The sequence below is a fragment of the Marmota marmota genome, unplaced genomic scaffold, assembly GCF_001458135.2.
Source record: "Marmota marmota marmota unplaced genomic scaffold, marMar, whole genome shotgun sequence".
NCBI classification, from domain to species: domain Eukaryota; kingdom Metazoa; phylum Chordata; class Mammalia; order Rodentia; family Sciuridae; genus Marmota; species Marmota marmota.
The window spans coordinates 6,909,127-6,930,966 of NW_025999983.1; the positions used below are offsets into that span (position 1 = coordinate 6,909,127).

Consider the following 21,840-nt stretch of genomic DNA (forward strand, 5'->3'; position numbering starts at 1 on the left):
AGTAATTGAGTGAGACTGTCTCAAAAATTAAAAAGGGCTGGAAATGCAACTCAGCAATTAAAGGGCCCCTGGGTTCAATGTCCAGTACCAAAAAAAAGGAAAGAAAAAGAAAAAGAGATGTGTCCCGAGGAAATCAATTAACAAAAGCCAGGGAACTACACCTTCGTAATTTGAACAAACCATGAAGACAATGCATGGTATTTCTAGTATTCAAACAAACTGCACATTTTTAAAATATCACTAGTTACAACTTTTAAAAAGATTTTTGAAATATAATAAAGTTTTAGAAGAAAATTATTTCATAAAGCTTACTTACAAAGAATATAAGATCATATGTTATTTGTCAATACTGGTTACAACTAATTATATTAAAAAGAATTAAAATATAAAGACAGATAAGACAAACCAAATACCACAAATATATTTCTTCTTTATAAAATCTTTCTTCTATATCTACTACAATAATCACAAAAACCATAAATACAAGACAAAATATACGGTATGTATTATGTATAATCTTGGTTAAGTACAATCTTTTAGTCTAGTGTCAGCCACTGTACCCCACCTCAGGACTCTTGGTCAAGATGTTTCTGACAATAATGAACACAATCGGTCTCAAGTCTAACAGATTATATTACATGAAATGTATGCCTTGAAATGTGCCACTATTTGGCCAGGTGCAGTGGCACACAACTATAATACCAGCTACTCAGGAGGATGTTGAAGGAGGATTACAAGTTTAAGGCCCTATCTCAAAATAAAAATTTAAAAAGGGCTGAGCAGTAGCTCAATGGTAGAATACTTGCCTACCATGTGCAGGGCCCTGGGTTCAGTCTCCAGTACCATTCCTCAAAAAAGTATGATTACTTGGCAGAGATTAAAAGGTAAAATTCATTTTTAAAATTTTATTGGTGTCATTATAGTTATTCATGGAGTTTAATATACTTAATGTTTATATGACATATAAATATAGCTATATATTTATATATGCTAATATTTAAAATACTTAATGTATTTATATAATTTAATATATACATGGAGTTTAATTTACTTCATTTAATTCCCAGTGCCCACCTTTTCCCTTCCCTTAGTCCCCTTCCCCTTTTCTAATGGTCTTTCTTTTACTCTTTTCTTTCTTTTGGCAGGGGCAGGGGAGTACCGGGGACTGAACTCAGGGGCACTTGGCCACTGAGCCACATCCCCAGCTCTATTTTTTATTTTATTTAGAGACAGGGTCTTATTGAGTTGCTTAATGCCTCACTTTTGTTGAGGCTGGCGTAACAGGTGTGTACCACTGTGCCCAGCTTCACTCATTTATTTTTTATTGGCACTTTACAGATATACATAAAAGTGGGATTCACTGTGGTACACCTATATGCGCATACCTAATCTAGTTAAATTCACTCTGTATTTCCTCCCCTTCCCAGTCTATTATAGTTTAGATGTGGTGTCCCCGGAAAGCTCACACGTGAGATAATGCAAGAAGGTGTGGAGGAGAAATGATCAGATCAGAGCCTTAATTTCATCAGTGAACTGATCCCTGGAGGCAGCTGGGACGTGGCTGGAGGAGTCGGGTATTGGCGGCGTGGCTGTGGGTATATACCTGGACCACAGAGTCTCTCTCTCTCTCTCTGCTTCCTGATCATCCTGTGAGCTGCTTTCCCTCTGCTACACTCTCCCACCATGATGTTCTGCCTCACTTCAAGCCCCAAGGGATGGAGCCAGACTTCTATGGACTAAGACCTCTGAAACCATGACCTCTCAAACTTTTCCTCCTCTACACTGTTCTGATGGGTCTTTTAGGCAAAGCGGGGAAAAGGTGACTAAAATACCTGTCCCTACTACTCCCTTCCTCTCATTCTCCTTCTGCTCCATTGGTCTTCCCTCTATCCTTATAATATTCCACTCCCCCTCTTTTTCCCCCTTACTTTGCTCTAGTTTCTGCATATGAAAAACTATTTGCCTTTGATTTTCTGAGTCTGGCTTATTTCACTTAGCATGATGTTCCTAAAATTTATTTTTAAAATAAGAGTAAAGAAGCCCATATTAATTGACTGTCAAAGGAAAAAAAATAACAGAACTTCTAAAAATTAAAGAGTTTATATATATGGCTTGCATAGTGTTTTTCCCATATAAAATATTTTCTGAATCCTCTCAACCACCCTGTGAGGTATTCACAGGGGTTGTTATGCACATTTTTCAGAACCCTGAGACCTAGAACCAGAAAGATAATGTCATTCACAAAGTTATGTAGTGAAAGAGAGCTGCCATGAGGAGTGGAGACCAGTGAGTGGACTTCAGAGTTGTAGCTCTCTCCCTGATACACTTGGTAAAACCTGTGAGGGGCCTATGCATATATTCTCATTCTCTGTCCCCCCCACCTCTCTCTCTCTCTCTCACACACACACACACACACCTCCCCTTATAGAAATTATGTTCCTGAAATGGAAAACAAAAACAAAATCTTACTTTCCCAGTGAGTTCATCATAACTTCATCCTTTGTTAGTTTGGATTAATCTCCAATATAGAAGAATTCCTACTTTAGCTGTTTCTCTTTCACTATGTGACACTTAACAATTTAAAACAACCAAGACTTCTATACTTCATTTTTTGAAAAGCAAACTATCTACAGGTAATTCTAGTAGAGAGCCTAACTCCCAACTTCATTAGCTTTGAATGTTCTCTTCTTCTCTACCTTGCTTTAAATTTCAGATGATCAAAGAACACAACTTTAATGGGGGTTCAAGTCACATTCCACTCAAGTTCACAAAAAATACCAGGCACTTCTCAGTGTTTTCTTGTTGTAACCCATGTGAAGGATGCACATGACTCCCTTTAGTGGCATTCCTTACGTCCACAAAGCCTGGAGGAGAGAGGAAGAGGACTGGGGAGACTGCAGAGCACTTCACAGAAAGCCAGTGTTGTGCCCACCCTGCCCTCCCCATAGGCACCACACCTTCTAGGAGAACCAATGAGTCAGAGACGAGTCGCACTGTCAGGGCTTCTTGGCTCATGTTACCTCAAAACTGTGCTTCTACAAATCAAACACCAACCTGGTCTTGCCCACATGGGTCTTGATGAAATTAAAACACCCCGCCAAAAATCTAGACCAAAGAAACCAATTCACCATTTGAAACATATGACAAACTCATATTTCCTAGCTACAGTTTTGCTATTGATTTTGAAACCGGCATTGTAATACAGTTGTAGTATAGTGATTCACAGAACACAACGAAATAAAACTTATTTACTCTAATAAAAAGGTGTACTCAAAAAAAAAATACTAACATTATTCACAAAGTTAAAATACTATTAAGAGTACTGATTCATCTTATAAAGATTTTGCTATATTTATGCAAATGCTTGACCCCCTCTCACCCCCCCTTATCCTAAAGGTTCATGATCTGGCCATCAGAATCAAAGAAAAGCGTGCAAATTCAGATTCTCTTATGTTTCCCATCTTAGAGAAATGCCTTCTGTTTTATCAGTTCTGACTCCAAAGCAAGTCAGATCACATAATAAACTCAATTAAAAAACAAGCATATACATATGTATGTATGTATGCAGGCATGTATGTATGTATGTATAGGGCTAATAAAATTTCAATCACAGACTAACAGGTACAAGTGATTTCACTTAATTTCAGTGCTTTTTATTTAAGCCAGATGAACATACATACTCGGAAAAAATTGCTTGAACTATTTTTGGACTCTTAAGAACAATATCCCATGCCCTTCAATAGATGAATGGATTTTTAAAATGTGGCACATATACACAATGGAATATTACTCAGCAATAAAAGATAATAAAATCATGGCATTTGCAGGTAAATGGATGGAGTTAGAGAAGTTAGCCAATCCCCCAAAACCAAATGCCAAATGTTTTCTCTGACAGAAGGAGGCTGATTTACAGTGGGGTAGGGAGGGGGAGCATGGGAGGAATACATAAGCTCTAGATAGGATAGAGGAGTGGGACGGGAAGGGAGGGGACATGGGATTAGAAATGATGGTGGAATGTGATGGACATTATTATCCAAAGTACATGTACGAAGACATGAATTGGTGTGAATATACTTTGTATTGGTGTGAAAAATTGTGCTCTATATGTGTAGTAAGAATTGAAATCCATTCTGCTGTCATATATAAATTTTAAAAAATTAATTTAAAAATGTACTCTTAAAAAAACAAAAATAAATATGTTTTTAATTCAGGAAAGAAAAAAAAAAAAAAAAGGAACAAGGGCCATGACATGGCCCTTTCTAGTTTTGCCACACTTAACAGTAAGGAATTCCTAAGGTGCTATGAAAACTTATATCTATACTGTTTTTAAGCCACTTCCTCTAATAATACACTGATTTCTCAAAAATAGACACTAAAACAAATATTTAATAATAATCAAGACTTCCCTTAAATTTCTATCCTCTATAGTGAACACTATAACTTTACCAAATAGTATACACTTTTTCCTCTGGTCATTTTTACATTTCTCTACAATTCACATCTCTTTAAAATATAGTAACCAAAACTGGAAATGCTACTCAAAAGGGAGTAATCTATGTCAAAGGGTAAAAGGAAAAAGTTGTATCTGTGAATACCACATCCACTTAAAAATACCTGAGTATGACTTTAACTTTTTCTGTAACTACCTGCAAGTCACCCAGGACTGTGACTTTCCTCCCTCCTTATTTACACTAGCCTATCCTTCCCCATCCTACATTTATATGGTTGGGCTTTTCCCCTTTGCATATCACCTTGACCTTAATTCATTAAATTTCTTATGGTATTCATAGATCCATTTATCATGGTACTTTATAGAAATAATTAAATGTGTAATTTATAGTAATTCCTATTATGCCTTGAAATATCAGCATTATGGAAGTACATAATAACCAACACAACATACATGTAGTTTACATGTCATTCACAAAGTTATGTAGTGAAAGAGAGCTGCCACGAGGAGTGGAGACCAGCCCACAGACTCCTCCTCAGATTCCAGCAAATCACTTAGATCTTCTGCATCATTAATCTCACGGTAGTAAACTAATGTAAGAATTCTTTCTTTTTTTAATTTTAGTTGTAGGTGGACACAATACCTTTATTTCACTTATTTATCTTTATGTGGTGCTAATAATGCTTGAAATATCAGCATTATGGAAGTACATAATAACCGACAACTTACACTGTAGTTTATAATAAATGACAGAACTAAGGACACTACGGTACTGATGCCTACTGACACCTACCTCCACTGGACGATCATTCTTTACCAGCGCTAGGCGTGCCCTTTGCAAGGAGCCATCCATCAGCTTGTGAAGTCTTAAGATTAACTTTCTTAACCCCATCTGCTTCAGGGCTTTGTCTACAAAAGGCCTATAAATAGAAGTCAGACAATGTCTACTGAAGCCCGCTTCGGTGCTGTAGTCTGCCGTTCCCCAGCCCACAGACTCCTCCTCAGATTCCAGTCTCTCAGGCTTCTTGGACACACAGTCTCGTGACTGGACATGGAAACCGCTGTCTACAGACGGCCTGACTTCTGGTACCTTCGGGTGGGAGATTCGCTCTTCTTCACTTTCATCTGCACTACTTTCCAATTCCTTCAATTCTCCCTCTGTGTCCTCGCCCTCATCTTCTGGCTCATTACCTTTGGATGGTCGAGGGGAAGGGATTTCAAACACTGGCCAGCCAATGTCGGATAAATTCTTGATACCTAAAACAGTGCCCATAATCCTCAGTTTCTGGTTTAAGTCTTTTGTGATGTTTAACCACAAACAGAGTGCCTGCACCCTGTCCTGGAAGTCTTTCGCAGCATATTTTTCATAGTCCTTTTGGAGAGCCTGCAGCGATGGATAAAGTGCTTCTATATATTCCAACAGCTCCATTATCCGTTTTACCTGCTCAAATGAGACCCTCTGGCGCTGGAGGTGCTCATGGTATGTTGAGTAACCCATACTCTTTGTTCCGTGAGGAGCTTTGCACTGCCCTTCTATTGAAGTACCATTGAAACTAGCCCCATTTCTAACAAAGGCAAAGCTTCCATAATTAACCTTGAAAGTAAGGATTTCATTGATAATATCTGGGATGGCTTGACGGGCTGTATATAAAAAGAGGTCCTGGTCATTAATGGTCCGTCCTGCATGCCAGGCTTGTAGCTCTAACCAAATCAGTTCATTTGATCGGTTAAACCAAAAAGCAGAAGTATTTTCTTGTCCTCTTTGCTCCCTATCCTTCTTCTTTGAGACTGAGGTAAGCTTTAGCAGAAGTCGTAGGGTTTCAAAAAACTTTAAACGATCTGCAGGGCAGTCAGTCCTGGAAGTCTGGCGTGCGGTCCTGGCTATAGGCATGGGCACAGAAACCGGGAGCTTGGCGTTGCTACAGCCAAGGCTGAGGTAAGGCTTGTTGAGATCCACGTCTGGAATTGATTTTTTTGGCAAAGACCCACTCACTGAGTCTAACATGAATGAGCACTGTACATTTTTCTTATGATCACGCTCTGTTGTTCTAAGAGTTGCTCGGATCTTTTTATCTTGCTTATAGCTATATTCTTCCACATTCTCCACTGTTTTCCCAGTGTCTTTATGTGGAGGCTGATTTGATGCATTCATTTTTTCTATTAAAAAAAAACCAGAATATTATGTAGCTCTAAAATATGAAGCTGCTCAATATTTTCAAAAATTGATATTCACATGTATTTAATGAGACCATTATTGTGGGGTGGGAAATACCAAAGGCTAAACATTTAAAGAATCAAAATATAGTTCTCTTTAAAATTCTAAAAAAAATTATATTCATTTTCCTTGATACATCATATGTGCTGTATTCTTTTAAATTCACACCTACTAACTAAAACTACTTGTTTACCTCTGCACTACAAAATGCAGTTATCAAAGCATTTCATCAAATTTCTTTAAGCTATCACCTTCAATGTAAGTAAAAACAAATGCCATGGGAGAGCTGACAGAACCTGAATTCAAAAACATTCAATTCCTGCCTTTGTCATGAGCAAATCACTTAGATCTTCTGCATCATTAATCTCACTGTAGTAAACTAATGTAAGAATTCTTTCTTTTTTTAATTTTAGTTGTAGGTGGACACAATACCTTTATTTCACTTATTTATCTTTATGTGGTGCTAAGAATCAAACCCAGTGCCTCACATATGCTAGGCAAGTGCTCAACAACTGAGCAACAAACCTAGCCCCTGACAAAAGATAAGCAAAAATATTAACTTTAGTTTATTTAATTCCTTATTTCTTCTTTGCCACTAACAAATAAGTGATAACATGTTAAGACTCATAAATTAATTCAATATAATCTGTCCAGTCTTTAGTACTGGCATACAATCATTCAAAATTAATGCAAACAAAGTAACTATCACATATTTCCTTCAGATAACTGTAAAAGTTTTAATAATTCCAAGTTTTGGAATTCACTGTATATTCTTCCTACAAAGAAACAGAATGATATACACAGTGTTGTGCTATGAGGATTGGAAGTGGAGATTAATGAGCTTAGTTTCTAACATACTAAAACTGAGGGCACTGTGAGACAGTCAGGTACAGATGTCTCTAGGTAACTAAAATACAGGTGTTAGGCTCAGGGAAGAAATCCAAAGATATGAATCTATAGAATACAGAGATATACTTTAACAGCAGGATATTATGAAAGAACAATCAGGAAAAGTATGACGAAGAGAGGTAATGAGGACATAGAACAAAAGGTTGTATTAACTAGTATGTGCATCCCAAGAAAACAGCTTTGGGTTAAAGAAAATAAAATCATATATAACAAAAAACAATTTTATTAGAGTTTAGGATTAAAAAAACTTAGAAAATTAATGTGGTATAAAGCATTACTGATAATAGCCACAAAATGTCTGTATAAAGTTTATAATTTGAAAGTAATAGAGAAGAGTGAAAAAGAATTATTTTCCTTATATAATTGTGCTTGCTCTTCCATGATTTAAAGGTCCTAAGTGAAACAGAATTAATCAAAAATTTCTGGAATGACATTAATAATTCCAGAAGACTAGCCAAATCTATGCTATATTTATAAAGTTGCAGACCATGAAAATACTTAGTCTAAATCTTTATGGCAACAATCAAAAGGACCAAAGCAAGGTCATAATTTAACTTTTCGGCACTGATATAATCTCATTTTAGCAGGCCTAAAAAACTAATTTTGTAGGTCATACGTATATACACAAGTCTTGTTAAGTTTACCTTACAAGATTATAGAATTTTTAAAATACTATATTTACATAAAGTAGTAATTAAATATTAGGATATACAATCCATTGTGTATAAGGAAAAGCAAACTGGGAAAGAAGGCAAAGGGAGACAGAAACACTTATTTTTTTCCCCAAAACACAAAACACATTTGCTTTGAAGAGTATATACAAAATAGAAATTCATAATCTAAGTTTAAATAATAATGCAATTTAAACTTAGTATAAACTACAGTACAAATAAATGTGCCAGTATGTATCCATCAGTCTACCTCAGCAGTAGCTACATTTTGCAAATATATTTATGATGGTACAAGTAAACAGAAGAGTACTTTCTAGCGTTTAATGACCAAACAGACCTTTACAAAATCATAAAGGACTTATCAATTTAAAGGAGATTTGAGAAAAACACTAGAGTGTTACAAAAACATCTATAGGTTTAGACTCAAATTTCCCTAAACACTGTACATTTTGTGTTAAACCATTAACATCACTGATGAACTTTTAGTATACCCCAAAGCCCGTTATGATGGACAGGTTAATTTTTTTCAGTGTTCTACTAATACTAAATCCCCCTGTAATTAACAAAAAGTCAATGCAAACAGAGCTTCTGCAAAGGAAAATGGGTCACAAGTACAGAAGTCAGAGACACAGAATGTTCTATGTTGCAAGTTTTAATTACAGGACTACAAAACTAGTTCCCAACAGCTTAAGGCAAGTAAAACACCTATCTCCCAAGTGGCTTTAAAATACAATTTCTGTAGTATAACAAAAGCAAACTCTGAATACTTTTTGCATTTGGAAAATCACCAATAGTTCCTGACAAATCAGAAGAATATGAAAAACTTATAAAAAGAACTTTATAGTTAAAATGAAAGCAGCCAATGACAAGCAGTATGGTTCATATGTTTAAAGACATTAGACAACTGAATTTCCACCATTCATGCACACCTAGAAATGGCTCTGCAGAATATGTGTAAACCATTAACATCACTGATGAACTTTTATTATACCCCAAAGCCCATTACTGATGGACCATATATGTGTTGTCTAAAATTTAAAACACTGGCCTTATCTCCTCTCAAGTGAGAAAGCATAAACAGTTACACACGATGTTTCCCTGAAAATATGAAATGATCATTAGAGCAAGGATATCCTCAGATATCACACAAGTATTCCCTTCAATTAATAAGTTTATTGCTTCTGCCTGCACTAGAAGAAAGTCCACACTGTATCCCTTGAGAAGTAGTGGTAATAGCCCTTCCACTCCCTCAAGCCTTCCAGTTGTAAAGACATAGCTTTAAGCCCTGGCCCTCAGTTTCTCACTCTATAAAATAGGGGAACTGTGTCCTCAATTCCTTTTCTAAAATATCATGAACCAACAAGTAAAGAAAAAGAGGATATACTACCAGCATCTTTTCATCTTATCTATACAAATCAAATATTTATTTATTAACTAATATGGATTCTGTAGTGGCTACTTCACTGGTATCTATTTTAGATAAGAAAAGTGGGTAAATTTCTTTGAGAAAATGAACAAGGATTGATTTTCAGAATGACAAATTATAAATAGCAAGCTATTTGTTTCCAAAAGGGTAAGAATGACAAGTAGTTAACAACCTACTGCAAATAAAGTTTTTAAACAGTTTAAAAAATCACCTTCTATGGGAAAATCATCATCTGTGTGAAAGAAAAGACTCCTGGCTGTTTGGGAATTGCTCTCTGGATAAGAATGCACTCAAGTGGAAGTACAATGACCCACCACTCTTACCTCCCTTTCCTCTTGAAGAGCTCCAAGGGGTATGCAGAGGGAACAAGCCATGAGAGATCACATACTGAAGAAATCTGTATGGAAAGGAAACTGGCCAAAGAGAAAGAAAGAACCCACTAAGGAAAAGGAGAGACAAGGATGAGCTTGAGGTCAACAGGGAAAAGCTTCTCAGATGAGATAAGGAATAAAATTATGGTCTTGCACGGTAATAGGTGGATGAGTTTCACTTATTACCGTGGAATCTGTTTTAGGGCAAGTGGTTTTCTAAATTTAACAGAGAAACCAAAACCCTAAGTTTTCAGTGATATAAGGTTCCAGGCCATATGTGAGACACAAGGAGGCCCAGCTCTGCATGGTTCAATTCACCTACCTCCAAAAAGAGCAGCGGGGACCAGACAGGAGGAAGTGGAAACAAAAAACACTCTCAACTTCTAGGAATACTAACTGGATTTTGGATCCTACCAAACAGAAAAGTGGAAGACACTTAAGTGGCCTGAGCTCCCTTCCAGCTCTAAAATTTCTAAAAGTAGAAAACAGGTTCCATCCAAGGTTACAAGGTGCAGGATACCATCTAGTGGCTCCATAGCAACAGAGAGAGCCCTACAGCACTATAGGTCACTGGTAGATGGCAGAGCTCTCAGGTGGTCTAAGGAATTCAGGGAAGGAAAGCCTGGCTATCTCTCCATGAATTCTTGATACACCATTTCTGGATGGACAGAATCTAAAAATTTCAACTTAAAGAGATTAAAAGAATAAGAAAGGGCCATCAATCTTATACTTGGTCATCTTGGGTTAGCACACGGGAAAACACTTGGCCTCTTTCACATCTTCAAATGCCTCACATCACTGACTTTAACCAATAACTCAGGACAAACCTTTCTACCTCTAGATAATTATTTGTCTCCTCTATTAACAATATTGCTAATGGTAACAATACAAAAATTAAGAAAATTTAAAAGCAGCATTAAATTCAAATTTAAAATAAAGGGAATTACTAATCTTATTTTGTTATTATTGTTGTTGTTGTTTTTAGCTATAGGTAGACACAATACCTTTATTTTATTTTTATGTGGTGCTGAGGATCAAACCTAGGTGAGCGCTCTTCCTCTGAGCCACAACCTCAGCCCCTAATCTTATTGTTGAAAGTATCAACCAACAGCTACATATCATATAAATAATATATACTAATATATAATATACATATCTTAACAATATTATATACCATTATATAAATATTATATGCAGTGCCCTTTCATGTTTATCTTTTTAAGTACAAGACTCACCTTTCAAATAAGATCGACTAATTGGCCTCCCTACATTATTCCTCTGGTGTTTGGCTGACATTCGTTTCATCTGTCGAGGAGTGCTGGGAGGAGAGGTGCCATATGGATGTTCTGTGTTTGCTTCATCAGAAAAGTCCTCAGGATCAGATTCAGGACTCTTGCAAGCTGAATCTCCCAATGTGTACGCTTGCCTGTGAAAGACAGTTGGGAGAGAAAACACTGAGTAATATGTCAAGTGACCTCAAACTCAACTGATTTCAATCTTTAAAGAACCCCTTAAAATGCTATGTGTATGTCTCCTCAGCATTATAATCCTTCTCTATTTCCACCTGTGAAAACTCAGTGAGACCTTCTTTCACTCAAAGGGATCAATGACTGTGACTGCTGCTGCTCTGGTGTGAACAACAGAGAGCACAACATGGGACAACTGAGATGCTACCTCTGATATTTCCAGAGCTCTTTCTGACTTTAATGAAGTTTAAAACTAAAAACTTACAAATTAAGGGAAAAAACAGCAAAGGACTAGAAGATACAAATCAGAAAAAGAACTAAAAATGGACTTAAGAGCTAGCTACTGACAAGCTCAATTGATGAGTGGGCAAGTTCAGTCCTGCTCTCAACTCAGAACCTTGCTCCTCTCTCTGAAGGGCAAAGACAGAATAGGGAGCAATAAAGGAATACTTTATGGCCCATGCAGCAAAGAACAGAGCACAGACACAGTGTGACAGGTCCATTTTTCTAAGTTATCTGAAAGAACTACATCTATACAACATAATATAAGCCCTGACACCACGGAGCCCCTTAGAAATGGTTAAGATAGTTAATTTTACATTATATGTATTTTAACACAATAAAAAATGGGGTGGGGGGAGACAGTGCAAAGCTGAGTTCAGGTGGGAATGTGGGGGAAAAAGGAATTCACTTCTCTTCACCTACAAAATGCAATCCCTTATTAACTTGTTCTCTGAAAATATTGCCTATCAATTCTTTACCCCCAGCCAATTTCTCAAATGGTATGACTATTTTGATAACATTCTAGTTTTGCAAAACTAGCAAAGTAAAATTTAATCAAACGGCAAACACACTTCAAGACAGCAAACTGGAAGGAATTCATCACAAAATTCTTTCCAAGTGAGTATCATCATGGTTTACCTCATTATGAATATTCTTTATAAAATACAGTTCAACTATATTCAGTGTACAGTTTTCTTTCTGGCAACTTACGTCCTGATATAAAATCCAAGTTAATTCAAAATCATAAGGAAAAAGAAAAACCACTCTAAGGTCATCATCTTACCATAATAATAACAATACCATTACTAAACTAAACAAAAACTCAAAAAATAGGTTACCTTTTGAAAAATAGAAATTCTGCAGAATTATACCAATTTACAGTATTAAATTATTTTTTAACAACCCTGAGCTGTCACACACTGATTTTTCAATGATGTACTTTTATCAGCCACTCTAGATACAGTGTGAGCACACCTGCCTGCTCCCAACTGTGCACACAGTAAGATATGCAAGTCAAACGGCCTGAAAGTCAACTAAAACAATGAGAAAATCTGTTTCTTTAGGCAAGCTATATTTACTATTTAAGTCTCATAAAGACATACAACAAATAGTACAACTTAGAGATTAACTTGGAATATTTTTATATACATTTCTTTTGTTTACTATAAAATAGTTGATTTAGATGATTAAAGAACATGGTTATAAATGTTAAGATCATTTCTTCTTCATTTGTTTTAGTGGTTAATTAAATGATAAACAGCATAGGCTTTGTGGACCTATGAATGGACTTAGATTCAAATACTGGCTCTGCTGCCAACTACCTATGTGGGCCTTGAACAAATTTAAAACCTCTTCCTTGCACATTTATGTCAGGAGCTGCCACACAAGAGCTGAACACCCCCTAGCTTTGAGTGATGGAAACGTGGAGACTGGCTTCCCTGCACACAGAAGCAGGTGGATACCATAGAGATGGAGAGCAGAGGAGCAAAGCTTTGGGAGTGGGCATTACCCAATGGAGTAGGTTTGCCTTCTTGTTCCTTGGTAATACTACCCCTTACCTTTTTTGGATGGCATTTTCCATGGAACCTCCCTTTCTGTGCCCCCTATATAAAAATAAAGAATTCAGTTGGCTCTCTCTCTCTTTCCAATGGACCCCTAAGATCATGGGAGCCGTCCTGGATTTTGAAAGTGCATGCATGCTTTCTTCACCATTTTCTCAGTTATTGATGTAGTCAGATTTTGTGAACCCAGCATAGGTCACCAGCCCAGTTAGATGGTGATACATTTACAAAATAAAAATAATAAATATTTAGACTCTATTTCTGTGTATTCACCTACTCCACACTGAGAAAGAAGTGCACAAAGAGTATAGAACTGAAAACCATTTTAATGTCTTTTAAATTCTTTCAAACACAGCAATATAAGGATTTTGTTTTACTTAATTTCCCCAGTAATACATTCAAAATAAATATTATAGAAAATGATTTTGCATTTTATTATTTATGTGCCACCAATACTGTCCAGCGTAATGCTCACAGATTTCAATGCTTTTCTACAACAACATATTTCATACATTAAAATGGAAATCACTAGAAAACCATACCACAAACATTTGGTCAATTAAATTCATCAAAGCTAGGCAGCATGGAGTAGTGGGATAAATAGAAAAATGGAGTCAGCTATGAAATAGCAAACAAAAACTCATTCAGAACATGCCCTCTGCAGTCATGGGATGCCAAGTCCCAGCTCTCCTGCATGGATAAAGCACACACTTCTAAATTTTTCCAAGACCAGTAAGGAGACTAATTTAAAATTAGTCTACAATCTGAAAAGCTTTAGGAAATTTACTTATGAAGCATTTTTTGTTTTGTTTTGTTTAAGAATCAAACCAAATAATGGGAATAAAGGACTATGCAAAATATAAAATGGTCTCTTTTACCAGTGTCTAGCAGTTGTGTGTAGATGAATAAATTCAATTAGTGTAAAATAAAGCGAAACAGGGTCTTTTGAAGAGGGACTAACAATGTCAAACCTCAGTGATACAGATGGTAAGCCCCCTGACCTGAGGACAGTCATGACATAAAAGAAATATGTACCCTCATCTGATCTACATAAAATAGAATTGAATCCTGTGTTTTAAGCAGCTAAAGAGCCTAAGAAAGCAAATTTAATAAAAAGACAATTCTCATGAGATTTTAAATTAGGGAAACAGGAAGAGATTTGTGTTGAACTGTCTTCAACTGTGGACAAATTATTTCCCCACACATGAAAAAAATTCACTTGGCTGCACTCCCCAAATAAAAGTAGAAGAATAAATCCTTGTAATAAAATTCTACAGAATCTGACAATCTATTGTTTCCAAATCTGTCATCTATAACAAAACAAAAAGTCTTAGTCTTTATACCTTCACAAGGATACAATAAACAACTACTGACTTCAAAGTATTTCCAAATTACTTAACTATTCTAACAGCAGACATTAAAGAATCCCATTGAAATGAAGATGAATACTGTCATAAACAACATGAAATGTAACACACTTCATATTCCCTTTTTCATTATGCATCAGAAAAAATGAATTAGGAAAGATGTCATGTGGTGCTCCAAGGTACCACACTTAAAATTAACATGAATTTTATGGCAGGTATCACATGATGGTAAAGCTATGCATTTTGTACTTCCTTAGGATTTACTTAGCCAAAATGGTATTCACCCTGGTCAGAAATGTTACTGGTTTACAGTCCAACCAAGTAATTTAGTAACTCAATTACCTGTCAGAACAAAATTCAACGTTATTTAAAATAAATGTTTAAAAGTCAAACATCCAGTAAATAAATTCATGTCTGCTATCCTATCAAAAATCACTAAAGGAAGAGTCAATACTAGAAATGACTCAAATGGAACTTACTAGAGAGGAAAATATACCTGAATGAAAAACACTCTAGTCAGAATAACTGTAAATTAGACACAGCGGAAGAAAAGATCAGTACATGAAGACATGGTAACTGAAACTCTCCAAAATGAATCAGAGAGAAAAAGATTGGGGGAGGAGGGAGCAGAGTCTCAATATCCCACTGGACAATATTAAAACAATCTAACATTTCCATTACTAGAGTCCAAAATTAGAGAAGACACAGAAAAAATAATTAAAGAAATAAGGACTGAAAACTTCAAATATAAAGTTCACAGATCCAGCAAGCCCATGAACTCCAAGCAGGAGAACTATTAAACTACGAGTTTTTCATTACCCACATCATAAACAAATTGCTGAAAATCAGTGAAAAATCTTCAACACAGCGAAGAAAGGCAACTTATGTTTGGTAGCCTTAGCTTAGAAGTAATATAGTATAGGGAAGATACCAAGCAATAGTTTGTAACTTTTTTAAAAAAAATTGTACACAAAATCTAGGAAAATAAATACAGGAGGTAAGTTCAAAAGAACTTGCATCATTTCAATTAACCATACACACCAGTGGTTAGCTGACTGGTTTGGAAGGTTCACGTGGATGCCAATTACTCTGGATGAGAAAAGTGGTACAAGGTCTACTTTCTGCCTTATTTGTGTTTAAAAACATTCAAATGTGAAATGTCTTTCTGGTACTAAACTTCTGACAGTCACAAAAAGAAATGGCTCACTCTTTCAACATATAACCCTGCTAAGTACTACCCACTTTACACCAGAATCTGGTCAAAGAAAAGTATGTCTTGAACTCAATCCAAGGAAGTCTGGATAGTTTTTAATGAAAAATGCATGGAAAGAAGATAAAAATTCAAGTAACTGGGGTTAAACAGTTCTACTCTAACATATTAGGTAAAGCACAATAAAGCCTGAAACAGCTCATTTGTAAAATGCAGTTAGGTTACACAAGTTCAAACACATATGTCATTCTGCAAAAGCCCATAAGTTTTTTTTTTTTTTAACTTCATTAAGTTATTCAGTAATGACTTCAGAAATTAAAAAAAGTATTTTATTCGTTTAAGAAGGGCAGTACTCATCTTTTTTTCACCTCCTCCTCACCACCAACTGTTCTTCAGCACATAGTAATTAAAGGGAAATTTCTGCCACTGGGAAACAGAGGAGAGGTCTGGGCAGAGTGGTTGACTTTAGGTTTCTTTTTTTTAAGAATCTGTAGAGTTTACTTGGCCTGCATCATAATTCAAAGGTATCTGAGTTTGAAAGTACATGGTTGGTTCCTATTTCTTCAAGACCCAATTTATTAATAAGTTAGTTGATTTTGAAAGACTACATCTGAACATTCATCAGCTAACCTTCACATGAACTGTCAAACCTCTGCTTACCAAGCATTCACTCTGTAACTTCTGCACTAATTCCAGCACAAGGCCTTTGCAAACCTTGCTGATCTCCCATTATTTATCAGGATAGATGCTCAGACATTTTGTGTTTTAACTAAAATTCACCTTTTTTTTTTTTTAACAAAAATATTTTTTAAAGTATATGGTTTATAAGGGCTGGGGTTGTGGCTCAGCAGTAGAGAGTTGGTCTAGCACAGGCGAGGCCCTGGGTTCCATCCTCAGCACCATATAAAAATAAATTAATTACTTAAAGATATTGTATCCAACTGCAACTAAAAATAAATAAATATTTTTTTAAAAAAAGTATATGGTTTATGGTTTTCTTCATCTCTCCTCAACTACAAATGAAGCTCCAAACAGACAGGAACACATATGTATTCCTTACCACCATCTCTCCAGCGCCCACAAAAGTCCCTGGTAACAGTATATGCTCAACAACTTCTTTTTTTTTTTCTTTGTTTTATTAGTTGCTCAAAACATTACAATGACCTTGACATATCATATATCATACATTTGATTCAAATGGGGTATGAATTCTTATTTTTCCCACATGTACAGATTGCAGGATCACATTGGTTATACAGCCACGTTTATACATACTGCCATACTAGTGTCTGTTGTATTCTGCTGCCCTTCCTATCCCCTTCCTATCCTCCCCTCCCCTCCCTTCCCATTGTCTCTCTCTACCCCATCTACTGTAACACATTTCTCTTTTTTTCCCTTCCCCCTCACATCCTCTTATATGTAATTTTGTATAACAATGAGGGTCTCCTTCCACCTTCCGTGCAATTCCCCTTCTCTCTCCCATTCCCTCCCACCTCTTGTCCCTGTTTAATGGTAATCTAGGTTGGTTCCACAGTCTAACTATTGTGAATTGTGCTGCTATGAACATTGATGTAGCTGTATCCCTGTAGTATGCTCTTTTTAGGTCTTTTGGGAATAGTCCAAGAAGGGGAATAGCTGGATCGAATGGTGGTTCCATTCCCAGCTTTCCAAGGAATCTCCATACTGCTTTCCAAATTGGCCGCACCAATTTGCAGTCCCACCAGCAATGTACAAGTGTACCCTTTTCCCCCACATCCTCGCCAGCACTTGTTATTTGACTTCATAATGTCTGCCATTCTTACTGGAGTGAGATGGTATCTTAGAGTGGTTTTAATTTGCATTTCTCTGATTGCTAGAGATGGTGAGCATTTTTTCATGTATTTGTTGATTGATTTCAACAACTTCTTACAAATGAATTCCTGAGTTAGTAGTTTTATCTGTGATAGATTTTTAAATTACATTAGAATACGATTATTTTTCATTATTTTTATAAATAATAAAAATTTTTAAAAAGCTTCAAGTATTAAAGATTGTTGACTTCTGGCAATACTGTTGCTTAAGCAATACTGAAACCCTGAATGCCAACAAGACTATCTATGGTAGCAATTAGGTATGGTGTAGACAGTAATGATTTTGGAAGACAAATGGTTTGAGTCAGATTAACATGGACTGAAATCCCCATACCCCTGCATTTAGGAATAAGAACAAAAGTTTTCATGTTTTAAACAAATTATTATGTATTTTCTTGCAAACACTTTTCATTTATAAGTCTTCTGATCCAATGCCACTGAGAACTTGTATTTGGCCAGTTAATTAAAATATGTATATTAAAAGCATTAAAAATTAAACATACAAATAGAAAAAAATGAATATACTGTGGTGGCTATGACTTTGATGGCCTTTGATGAAACTGGCCTTTTGGTAGTCACATTTTTATATAATCACCTTCTCTAGAATTTGGAATGACCCTGTGACTGGTTTAACCAATGGAATGTAGCAAAAATGAAAGTGAGCCAGTTTTGAACCTAAACCTTTAATGAGGCCTCCTTTGTACTCTAGGGGAAACTAGCCAGGAGGTAAGAGGCCCAACCCAGCCACATGGAGGCTGCAGGAAGTAGAGGGCTAGGTCAAAGTCAGGCTTCTTCAGATCTTCAGTTGTCCCTGTCCCAACAACACACACAACAAGCAGAAAAACCACTCAATACAATGATAGGTAATAAATGGTTTTTATATTAAACTGTGATAAGGTTTGTTAAACTATAATAGATAACTGCTACACATAAAAAACTTTAAACACTTTGTTTTCATTTTAACCATGAAAGGGTTTTAAGTGATCATTACTTTGATGCGAGCCACAGCCTTGTCTTTTAGTGTAGGTCCTTTGAAGAAGTGATGAGCCCACTTCATGGCATGTTAGATGTACAATGCATCATTTACAACTTCCCCTTCGTATTTCTTTAAAATAGAACAAGAATGTAAAGACTCTGGAGCAGTTTTTCAGGATTTTCATGATTTTTACTCTTCAACTTTGAACAGCTCTCATATATACCTAATTTTTTTTTTTTAACAACTTTTTTTGCATGTGACTCACCTATATTAAGATTTTGTAGGGCTGGGGCTGTAGCTCAGTGGTAGAGTGCCTGCCTTGCATGTGTGAGGCACTGGGTTCAATCCTCAGCACCACATAAAAATAAGTAAAGATATTATGGCCATCTACAATTAAAAATTTAAAAAAAAAAAGATTTTTGTAAAGCGTTTCAAATTAGTTAATGTGGAAACTATGGTCCTACTTTGCACACACATTTCAGATCTGTTTAACAGTATACAGAATCACGAAATTACAACTAAAAAGTAGAATAAAACTAAATAGATTAAGAGCAAATCAGGAACTCTTGATAAGCATATAATTCAAGTGATGGGAACATAAAATCATGGGTGTTCTAGGGAGCAACCCACTAACTATGAACACGAGTCGGTATATTTTATAGAAGAAATGTCCAGGATAGAATCAGATCTTGGAAAACTAGACATGAACATATCTTCTAGCATAAATCTTTAGATTCACTGATAGATTTATACAATGTATATTTTATCAGTCCTACACTAGGTAGAATAAAAAAGAATGCATGAAGACAGAAAACTATATATATATATACACACACACACACACACACACACACATACATATATATACACACACATATAAATGGGTATACACATGGAATTTGTGTATATAAACTATATACACACACACACACACACACACACACATATGATGACAAATCACCCCATATGGATAACCTTTACTCATTAGTATAAATAAAAATAAGCTGTATAAAAATATTTTAGATGCTTTCATAAATTCTAAAATGAAATACAATATAACACAATGCTTTAAAGACTTAATACTAATTATCTTCACTCCTGATTAAATAGAAGCCTCTTCAAAAAGAAGTAGAACAAAAAATAAAAAGGGAAAGAGAAGCTTTAGGCATGTAAATACACATGAGTTGTGTTATACATGAAAAGATAAAAGTAATTATTGTTATACCTATAATTCTAATGTATACAGTTGAGTACTTAAAAAATGGACAAAGAATTTGGACATTATCAGGTATATGCTAGAAATCTAAAACAAAAATGTTTTTTACCAGATCTAGTAACTACAAAAATTGTGTGAATATGTCAATATCTTCATCCAAAGCTCTGAGAATAATTACCACATCATATGTGTACATAAGAAAACAATCAAAATTGCTCAGACCTCTCTGGAGACGCAGCTGCTTTTACAGGGCAATGCAGCAGGGAGCAAAGGGAAGGATGTCCCTGAAGTACAAGTGAATGTCACTGTGTAACACTGTGGACACATTCTGCAATGAAATGCCAACCAAAAATAATCAAAGGAAAGCAACATAAAATAAAAGTGATGGTTCTTTCAAAGCTTGTTTTAGGGTTAACTAAACAGAACTCTGGAGTGAAGATAGGGATATTCAGAAGATAAGAACTGTCAAAGATGGGAAGAAAAAACAAACAAGGGATTATGACAAGGGCATATAAAGAGAAACAAGAAAAATATTTAGAACTTTAAAGACGGCAAAAATAATGAATTATGATTTCCTCCTACCCATTCTCTTTCTTACAAATGAGAACATTAAAAAAAATTCTTATTCAAAGCCAATTTTGTTTGTGGAAAAACATTTCATATCATGTATTACTTCCCTGGCATTCTTAGAAATAAAATAACTATAGAGCCATTTCCTCAGGAAAAAGATGAGCTGCCTGTATCTCCTGAACTCAAGCTTCCTTATCTTAAAATTTGAATTGTAAAATTAACTAACTGTAAATGTGCCCCACAACACATATCATATGCTTAAAACATGACCTCCAACTGTTGGAAGAACAAGTCAAGGACATGTAAGCATGTGAGATAGCCTCTTTCAGTTTTCAGTGAAGCAAAATGAAAAGAAGTGAGGGACAGATAAGGAGAATTTGGACATTGAAGCCCACTTCTGCTTTGCATTAGTTCAAACCTGAGGGCCAGTTTTGGTTTCTAATACCATTCTCCAGTAAGAGAGAATTTTAGAGAAATGGTTGATTCTAGGACTGGGACAAGAAAGGTACACATAAGCCTGGAGCATCTCAGAGATCGCAAGTGAGAAGGAACACAGTAGCTCAATGAAAGAGCATCCATTTGGCCCAGGCCAGAAAAATCTAAGCAACAAAGTCCATGGGGCAGTACAGAGTTACAAACATGAATCCAGGAGTCCACATCAACAGTTACAGGACAAACCAATAAACAGATGACAGAAGAGACAAATCTCCTATTCAGAAAAAAAGTCAAATTACTTAGGTAGATACTTCCCTCTCAAAGAGATGGAGCTTAATTCTCCCCCCAAGTGTAGGCTGCACTTTTAGTGACTTATTGCCAAAGGATGTGCAGAGATGAAGAAAAAATAACTTTCCAGTAGAGAAATAAACCAACTCTCCATCAGCCAGGTGGTCAGGGTTAACATCATCAGTGATGAGTCATGGTGACAACACATGCTCCTGATACATATGTTGAGAAAAGCCCTCCACCCCTGTGGACTTCCTCCCCCAAACCCATAATCTAGCCAAACCAAGAGAAAAATACCAGACAAACTCAAATTGAGGGATATTCTACAAAATACCTAACCAGTACACAAATGGTTGAAGTCATCAAACACAAAAGAAAACCTGAGAAACTAAGAACAAACAGAAAGCTAGGGAGACAAACTGGTATCCTGGAAGGGACCTAGAAACAAGAAAAGAATATCAGGAGAAAACAAATGAAATCCAAACAGAGTACCAAGCCACATAATAATGTGTCAATACTGGCTTATCAGTTATAATAGACGTATACAGAAATGTAACACTAATGAACAGATAAAAA

At 35.8% G+C, this 21,840-nt stretch overlaps 1 protein-coding gene across 9 annotated transcripts in view; it reads right to left on the minus strand.

Moving 5' to 3' along the window:
• Map3k4 (mitogen-activated protein kinase kinase kinase 4) overlaps nt 1-11,470 on the minus strand; it is a 62,339-nt gene extending 50,869 nt beyond the window's left edge. For 5 of the 9 annotated variants that reach the window (XM_048805879.1, XM_048805877.1, XM_048805878.1 and 2 more), the window contains exons 1-3: nt 11,278-11,468; nt 9,995-10,084; nt 5,244-6,607 (exon numbers count right to left, since the gene is read on the minus strand). In XM_048805879.1, coding sequence (XP_048661836.1) covers nt 5,244-6,607; nt 9,995-10,084; nt 11,278-11,347 — 1,524 coding nt within the window. In that variant the 5' untranslated portion in view covers nt 11,348-11,468. Of the gene's footprint in view, nt 1-5,243; nt 6,608-9,994; nt 10,085-11,277 lie in introns of all 9 variants that reach the window. The other 4 variants (XM_015498608.2, XM_015498609.2, XM_015498610.2 and 1 more) reach the window with 1 other exon arrangement.
• Between the last annotated feature and the right edge of the window lie 10,370 nt (nt 11,471-21,840).